This window comes from Sitodiplosis mosellana, unplaced genomic scaffold (assembly GCF_009176505.1).
Source record: "Sitodiplosis mosellana isolate CC-2019 unplaced genomic scaffold, AAFC_SMos_1.0 Smas_scaffold_6191, whole genome shotgun sequence".
Classification (NCBI taxonomy): Eukaryota; Metazoa; Arthropoda; class Insecta; order Diptera; family Cecidomyiidae; genus Sitodiplosis; species Sitodiplosis mosellana.
In genome coordinates this window covers 3,603,705-3,613,083 of record NW_022601432.1, presented here as the reverse complement: position 1 = coordinate 3,613,083, position 9,379 = coordinate 3,603,705, and the positions used below count along the sequence as shown (strand labels likewise).

At 35.8% G+C, this 9,379-nt stretch overlaps 1 protein-coding gene across 1 annotated transcript in view; it reads left to right on the top strand.

Annotated features, from left to right (window-relative positions):
- LOC129576527 (glycine, alanine and asparagine-rich protein-like) overlaps nt 1-7,327 on the top strand; it is a 9,475-nt gene extending 2,148 nt beyond the window's left edge. Inside the window, exons 3-10 of the mRNA XM_055461749.1 lie at nt 416-707; nt 983-1,057; nt 1,129-1,298; nt 1,391-1,674; nt 1,783-1,816; nt 6,054-6,516; nt 6,589-6,737; nt 6,826-7,327. Of these exons, the coding sequence (XP_055317724.1) occupies nt 416-707; nt 983-1,057; nt 1,129-1,298; nt 1,391-1,674; nt 1,783-1,816; nt 6,054-6,516; nt 6,589-6,737; nt 6,826-7,200 (1,842 nt within the window). The 3' untranslated portion in view covers nt 7,201-7,327. The remainder of the gene's footprint in view (nt 1-415; nt 708-982; nt 1,058-1,128; nt 1,299-1,390; nt 1,675-1,782; nt 1,817-6,053; nt 6,517-6,588; nt 6,738-6,825) is intronic.
- Nucleotides 7,328-9,379: the final 2,052 nt, after the last annotated feature.

The window sequence follows — 9,379 nt, the reverse complement described above, 5'->3', positions numbered from 1 at the left end:
ATTTTTCTCGCTACTGGAAAAAGATAGCGACTAGGTGTCTTCGGCAATATTGTAGAAAATGGAAATTACTACAAATAAGCCGAAGACACCTAGTCGCTGTCTTTTTCCAGTAGCGAGAAAAATGAGAAAAACGTGTTTTCCGCTTAATGCCCACTTGTGTCACTTTTGCTCGCAACTTCATTTGTTTCTTTTTTGCTCTAAGTTTTTTTTTCGTTTTATTTATCGGCAAAGAGTTCAGAAGTTCATTTTTCATTCTATGGGTGTCATATATTTTGCAATTTCAACTGTATTGAACACTTTTGTACACGGAAACAATTAGAAATTTTTCTTCTCGTTCAAATTAACTCAAATTTATCTGGATTAAAAGAGTTTTATTTTTAAAATGTGAATTACAATGTTTACCATTTTTAAACAGGCACTATCGCATGGCTCGCATACCACACAGTATAGCAACAGTCACTCATACTCTCCAATCAGCTCGCATGGATCATTGGGATTAGGATCACATAGCTCAGGTGGATCATTGTCATTGGGATCATCATACTCAGTGGGACATGGTTCATCTGGTCATAGCTTCGGCGGCAATTCGTTTGGTGGAAACTCTTTTGGAGGTAACTCATTCGGTTCATCTGGCAACTCATTAGGTTCGTTCAGTTCATCTGGCAGCTCCTTCGGCGCTGGCGACGGTCTATCACTCGGATTGCAAGGTAAATCAACAAAATTGAACCATTTTTCCCATTCTTATTCTTGAGACTTGATTCAGTTTCAAATGTGTTGAATCCGAAAATCGTGCCATTTCGTTTACAACGAGAGAATCAAGAAAACGTCAAAGTTTATTTTTTAAATAAATAAGAAGAAGAAGAAGAGAATTCCATATTTTGAAACAATGCATGACTCAAGAGGGATTAAAACTGAAAATTGCATATAAAATTAAAGAATGATTTGTCTAAAATGAAAACTTGCTTGTACATTTAAAATGTAGCACCAGTACCAGCACCAGCTCCACCAGCCTTTGTACCAGCCGCCACAAATACTGTCGTTCAAAAGCACATCTATGGTAAAGACTCTAAATATAGTTCAATACTAGAAAAACGTTTCATTGATAATAACATTTGTGTTTCCATATAGTTCACGTACCACCACCAGAACATGATGAACAAGAGCTCTCTCTACCAATCGCTCCAGTTCAACAAGCCCAAAAGCACTACAAAATCATCTTCATTAAAGCGCCATCGGGTCCATCAATTTCACAACAATTGGCTCAAGCTCAACAGCAACAATCCGAAGAGAAAACTTTGGTACGTTCAACTATGTATATTTTATTCAGAGCACCAAGGGAATTATTTCTGAAGAAAAAATTAATTTTTTGAATCTCACTTGTGTCCGATAGGTTTATGTATTGGTCAAGAAACCAGAATCGATTGAAGAGTTGCAAATCCCACGTGCTCCACTTTCCCAACCAAGCAAACCAGAAGTTTACTTCATCAAATACAAGGCCCAAACAGCCAACGGTGGTTTTTCAGCACCACAACCAATTGGATTGAGTGCACCAAGTGCTGTTGGTGGTGGTGGTGGTGGTGCCGCTGACTTTGGTTCAGCCGATTTGGGTTCATCATCAGCCGCTGCTGCCGTTGTTACTTCGTCTCAAGCAGCGACACATGACACTTCATCAAGGTAAATTTTCTAACGCAACCTATGTAACTTTATGCGTTAAATGTTTTGTAACAAGATTTGGGTAATTCCATATTTGGTTGTTGATGCTTTGAATTTTTATTGAAATAGTTTGAGCGGTACAGATGCTGTCAACATTGCTGCCGTCATTCAGCCACGGACACCAGCACCCGAATACGGTCCACCAAAACATTAAACCAATCATATCATCTGCAAAAACCCATTACATACCTCATTTGAATAGACCTTTTACCTATTTATTGAAACGGAATTCAAACAAAAACCATAAATTTGTAATATATATTTGATATCGAAGCGAATAAAAGTCTAGTCGCAAAAAAGCCGATTTATTTATGAATTTATTAAAAATAAACAGCCTTGCCCTTTACACTTATCTTACTATTTTGTTTGTCGTTTTCTTTTTTTTTTGTATTTAATTAACAGAAAAAAATAGCCAATCGGAATATGGCGTGTAGGACAGTTCTCATGTAATTTTATATGTTTTCGTGTTTGAATTTCAAACTTTGAAATTATCATGAATGGCGATAACCATTTTAGCGATGCAAAGAAATAATAAAATCATTCGATACCGCTTCAATTATTTTTTTTTTCTATTTTTTATTTAACACCGCCAAGCTCTGGCTGAATATATTATAATAGAATGTGGCCGGAAAAGAGTGCAAGACTGTTACATCAATTAGTATTTGCTTATGTTCATGGGTAAGAAGAGAGTCTCCGATCAGATAAAAAAAACGGTAAAATTGCACATTGTATGATTTGTTTCTCAACCAAAGTTCGCAGAAAAAATCTCGCTTATTTGTACGTTCATGTTGATATCCCCAGGCAATGTACATACTATAATGAGAAAAGGTAGTTGTAATGATATGATTCTGGTAGTTCAAAGCAAGCAAAGTAAGCAATGTAAATGCAGATTGCTTCAAAGGTCACTCTCCATCTTCCACGAAGAGAAAAAACAACATCAAATATTTTGTTTGAAATATCAAACAATTCATTATTTATATTGTTAATCAAAAGGAAGTCTTAAATCTTTGTATCATATGAACCGTTGAGATCGAATGCCAGATTCGATCGAAATGCTAGTCGAAATTATTTGCAAATCATGGGCTAAAAATTGGAACTTTAAATTGTTTGAAAATTCGACGCTTTATACGGCCAAATTTCAATTGTTTTCTTCAGCTGTGATTACAACAACAATAGTCAAACCAATGAAGGAGAGTCTCCCTTTTGCTTGCAATGATTTCAAGTGCTTTTTTCAGTAAACAAAATTCAAGCTCCGGATTCATGCTCCGGCCAACAAAGTCTTGGTTTCGATTCTCATCGATTCATATACGAGTAAAAAAGTATTTAGTTCATGACAATAGTTATAACGTATTCATAATTTCAACAGAGCATTCATAATTTCAATGAAATCAATTCCATTTCGTCACATTATCGCCCCAAAAATACTGTGCATATGACATGCAAATCAGTTTTCGCCAAAATGTCGATTCATATTTACAAAAATTATGAAATGAAAGCCAATTTGGTCTTCGTTTTATTTTAATCAATGATTTATTTAAAATAAATGCCGACGTTTCGAGTCATCTGCGACTCTTCTTCAGGGCTGTTCAATCACTACCGACTGTGTCAAAAAATGATCAGTTTCATTGACTTCAGCCATTTGAACATTATTTCACCGTGAAATAATGAGAAAATTGAATATTAATTCGTTGATATTTGTTTCCTTCGATTGAAAGCATGTAAACGAATTGACGGCGAGCGTACGATAAAGAGTCGCTAGTGATTGAACAGCCCTGAAGAAAAGTCGCAGATAACTCGAAACGTCTGCATTTATTTCAAATAAATTATCGATTAAAACGAACACCGAATAGGTTTTCATTTCATAATAACTATTTGCGGTCGGTAGCGACTTCAATATTTATAAAAAGCTTTTAGTTACGATGGTGTATCTTTTTTTTCGTTTCTTCTTGCTATGGTTTACATAAATGTGACCATTTGCATATATTTCCAATAATCGAAACAAAATTTTAATTGTCGCCCAGGCATTTTAATTAGACTTTTCAAAGATGATGGAATTGATGAATTTTGAGTTAAAAATGGTCACAAATATTTTTTCCCTGTATTTGATAACTGTAGGGGAAGGTGGGGAAATTCGAAACACCGACAAATTTCGCCGAAAATGAATAGTTTGAGACATGCGAACAACTGTAATCGTTTTCTCTAAGTTAAACCTCATATTTCCATTATCACCCGATGAGTGTGTACGTACTGTTGGCTGTGTGCGACATCGATATGAAATCAAGTTATGAAAATTTAATATTGAGAATGCCTGTCTACATTGATTCCATAACATTTTTCGAAGAATCAACCCAGATGAATATGTTTATAATTATCGTGTACCATTAATATTTCGATTCACAGAAGGAATTTTGCATAAAAATTCATTGAGTGACTCAAACACGGTTATGTTGTAAACCTTGGCGAGTGGGGAATTTCGGAACGCCCGGAATGTATACGGAAAATTGATCAAGTGATTTTTAATTATTTTCAAGTTGATATCGCTTTTTTATGCATTCTCATTATATTTCAAACAAAATTTTGAATTTTTTTTCAATGCAATTCATGCGGTCGAACTGTTCACTTGAAATGCACTAAAATGATTGGTAGCTATTATCTCGTATATTGGGAGTTTTTTTGATGCTATTTCACAGGCATCAATTACAAATCCGACTAACAACAATCGCTATTTTTGAACTTATTCCTCATTAAAATTAATTCTTCTGTCATTTCATAGCTCTCCATAAACGTTTTGCATCGAAATTGTTTCAGTTTTCTATCCATTTATGAAGTGCTCCGAATTTCCTCACTCTCCCCTATTGTATTCGGTAGTATAATTTTTGGATGGTTTTTTTTCTTCGGCTTTGCCGTATTCGGAAAATGTTTGTAAATGGTAATAATGAAGGGAAAAAATAATGTGATGCTTTGTATATAAATATTACACGAGTGATAGAAATGAGAGAGAAAAAAAAAGCGATCTGCATTAATATTGGTAAAAACATCGTCAACAACAAGGTAAAATCACGTGGCGCAAAATTGATTGAATAAAAGACGGTAACTAACTTGTGATTGCACAAATATGAATGCCTAGGGGGAAAGAACTGAGTAAATGAAAATATAAATATTGTAAATAATCGCATATTCTACCGAGTTTGGATCAATACGCGTTAATGCGTGTCAATACGCTGAATAACTAGCTGCAAATGCATGCAAATATGGTAAATAAAATGTGCGTATTTGCAACTGTCATTCCTGCTCGCCACGAACGAGACGAAGCAACAGAAGAAAACAACAACAATAACACTACGGAACGCAGTGCAAATGCCTGTGAATATTTGTCAATACGTGTCAATGAAGTAAATATACCAACAGTTCTTTCCCCCTAGATGAATGCATTAATTCATTCCGCAAATATAACGCCGGCTATTTCATCGGGTAATGATATGATTGATACACCGGGGTCACATACCTACAAACGTATATCTCTAAAAAAAAGACATAATTAAAAAAACCGCGAAGCAATCAAATTAAGCGGAATGATTTATGAAAATTGCACGGTGTGCTATCGAAAATTCGAAATGATATTCATCAGCTAATTTATATACCATTTTTTTTTTATTTTGTTTCAGTTTATATTCAACATTTTTTTGTTGTTCATCTCTTTTGACCGAGTTCGCAACGATCGTTGATAGTTTGTCATACAGCAATGGATTGAGCAATGAAATATACTGTGATTGCTTGTTATTTGTTTACAAACTGATCAATCAATTTGGATTTTTGTGTATATACATTTGACAGACGTTTGAAATAAATACATAAACTGAACAATGCCAAAAAAAAGAACAGTGTGACAACATAGAACTTTCACGGAGTGTTCATTTAGACCAGGTAGATGCAGAAACTTATGAAATTTACACAAACAAAACTAATCCATTCCATTTCATTTCACACCAGTTCATTAACTTTTTTACATATATGGTAAGAACGATAAAAAATTTTTATGTAAAAGATATGAATAGTGAAAATATTATCGGTGTCTCGCCATCCCACATTTCTATCGATATTTCGCCAGCATAACAATAAGACTGGGTTATGTGTGACTAACAATCGTGTCACTGCAACGATTGATAATCGTCACCGTGGCGGTTGAGTGAGGGTAACTTGATTTGTATATATAGCCAGCGATTTCGATGAAATAATCAAATCAATATTTGCATCCATATCAATCGGACTAAAAGGAGTTGGTTGAGTGCTGTTCATTAAATACTTGTTAAAGTGTATTATAAAAAAAATCATCCGAAAAAATGAAAGTGTTTGTTGTTTTGTCATGCATTGCTTTGGCTGTGGCCCGACCAGAAGCCGGTTATTCTTATAACCAACCAAGTGGCGGTCAATCATTCGGTGGATCTTCGTCATTCTCCAATGGTGGTGGATCTGCCTCATTCTCCAATGGTGGTGCATCTTTCTCGAACGGTGGATCATTCGGCGGTTCATCGTTGTCAAGTGGATTCGGTGGTGCTGCTCCATCATTCTCTGCTGGACCATCATTCGGTGGTGACTCTTCATTCTCGTCGGGTGGATCATTGTCCGCTGGCCAATCATTCTCGTCGGGTGGATCATTGTCCGCTGGCCCATCATTCTCGTCGGGTGGATCATCGGGTGGATCATTGTCCGCTGGCCCATCATTCTCAGCTGGCGCTCCTCAACAATCATTCCAATCATTTGCCCAACCACAAGCTCAAGCTGTTGTCCAAAAACACATCTACGGTAAAGACTCTAAATAGAATTTAATGTACTAAAAAATGGTTTTATTGATTTACATTTGTGTTTTTTATATAGTCCACGTGGCTCCACCTCAAGAAGACGAAGTTCAACCAATTATTACACCACCACAACCACAAAAGCACTACAAAATCATCTTCATCAAGGCTCCAAGTGTGAACCGTCAATCATTCCAACCAATTGTCCAACCACAAAATGAAGAAAAGGTAAAAATAGTCACATTCCCATCGAAAATATCCAAAAAATGTATATGTTTGCTACTTAATTTTGTGTTTGTTCCTTTGCATCTATCAGACCCTCGTCTACGTTCTTTCAAAGAAAGAAGAACAAGCCGTTCAACAACACGTTCAACAAGCTCCAATTGTTCCAAGCAAACCAGAAGTTTACTTCATCAAATACAAGACACAACAACAACAACAATCCGGTCCAATCTCAGCTGGTCCAATCTCAGCCGGTCCAATCTCAGCTGGTCCAATCTCAGCTGGTCCAATCTCAACCGGCTCCTCAGGATTAGAATCGGCTTCATTTTCAAACGGTGCAGGCTCTTCCGGATTTGAATCAGTTGGCGTCAGTGCACCAAGCGCAACCTCATTCGGATCAGCTGAAGCCTCATTGCCAATTGCCGCTCCAGCCGGTCCACCAGCCCCAGTCTATGGTCCAGCCCACTAAACGATTGATACGACGATCGTAAAAGCTGTAATCAGCTTGAATTATCCCATTTTCGATTTGATCGAAAGATGATGTTTAATTTAGCTTAAGATTTGTTACATAGAAATAATCAAAGAAATATAGTTGTTACGGTGACAAAATTAACTCTGAATTGATTTTCATTTCACATTCGATAACTTTAAAAATAGACTATACTTGCTTCTTACTTCAACAAATTTGTAACACATTAACCGAATTGAATTGCACTCGTCTCTCAATTTCAAAGGCCGCATACATAATGCGATTAATATTCGTTTTAATTGAGTTTTGAGTCAAAACAATAGGTATGGTAATTGTTTTTTTGTTTGTATAATACACACTCTCCGATTAATCCATATCAAGGTGTTGGATGTATTGGCTTATTCACGCCGCAACTAAAAACATTATAATCGACAATTTACGCAAAAATGCAAAGGCGTCCACACGAAAATCATCACACGGCTGAGCTGCATGTTGTTAACTTTTCTATGCGCGGTGGATTCCTCTTGCCAATGATGCTACAGCCATGCTAAATATATGTTCCGATTTATTATGTGCGTTGAAGCACATCACCATCATCAAAACGGGTCAGTCGCCAATAACAAAACGTAATTAAAACAATACACACAATGAGCTAATAAATATATATATATATATATGCTGTGTGTTAGCTAATACGCACCCAACGTAGATTGCATTCCATGATATAATTTTAACCGAAGCACCTGTGATCACTGTGTGACAAACTGTGTGGAAAAAAGTCACGGGGCAACCGAGAGAAGAAAAAAGAAACAAATATGTGGTCAGTGTCAATGGAGGAGACTCAATCGTAATGAGGATTTTTTTTTCTTTCTCCATCGTTATAAATGGGACTCATTTTTTTCTTCTGCTTCTCGAAAATGAAGAAATGAATTGATGAGAAAAAAAAATAAATAACAAACATCATATGCACTGTTACCTTTCTCTCTTGTATCCCTTAGATTTGGACGCTTGTATAATAATCATCGTCATTTTCGATCATTAGTCGAGTTAGTCCATACACACTGGCCAAGAAAAAAAAAACAAATTCGGTCCCAAATAAATCGCAGAAAAAAGGTCATAAATTTAACAAGTACGCGAAGACAATAATAAAACAAAAAACTATATAATGACTGGAGAGCATAGAGAACATGTAGTAGATTTGATTCCGTTTTCACCAAACCGTCGTCTCATAAAATACTGCAAACTATTATATTACGAGCGATAGCTATGCAAATGTGCGCGATCATGTTGAGAAAATGCGCGCGTATGCCTCCGCGCACGCTCGTTCAGTCAATCTTTCTTAGCAAGTGAATTTTCACTCCGTCTTCATCGAATCGATTAAAATCTAATTGATGCCTGTATAACCTCAATCAAATGAATTTGAAACGGACCAACGCGGCCAAAAAGTGCCATACATAATAAAATATTGTAAATTCATATTTTCAACGCGGATCAAACATTGTTTCTGCTTTTTTTTGTGTAACATTGTTTTCTCGGCTTTGTGGCCGTAATTTATGCACATCTGAATTAATCTGGAGAGTGAGCGTTTGGCGCATCTATCGATTTCCATTTTTTCTCCAACGGATTATTGGCTTTTTTTCCCTCTTTGTGTCTCATTTTGTATGTCGCGAAACATAAAATTTGAATACACAAAACAAACTGAAGAAGAATGAAATGAGAGAGAGAGAGAGAGAGAGAAAGAGAGAGAGAGAGAGAGAGAGAGAAATCATTAGCCAAAAAAATATGGATTTATTTAAAACATTTTGTTGTTGTTTATAATAATAATAATGGATTTCGCTTTCGTTTCAACGCACGTTGAATATATTTCTGTGGTTTGTCGATGCGTCCGTCTTCTAAATTGCATATATATGTATATGGTACCCATGGTCGTCAGAAAATGTAGGTGAACATTAACGTATTAATTATTTTATTTGTTATGAGACTTTTTTTCTCATCTTTTCGATTGTCATATATGTTTTGCTGCTAGTTTTTTTTTCTATAATTTTAATGCTATCGCAGACGCTTTTTATTAATATTGTTATGCTTCTCGTTTTTTTTTTGTGCTCGGTCAATGGTCAAATGTGTGTAGTTTTCTCTGTCGCTTTTTTTTCTGCTGCTTCTTTCATCTCATCGTGCTCGT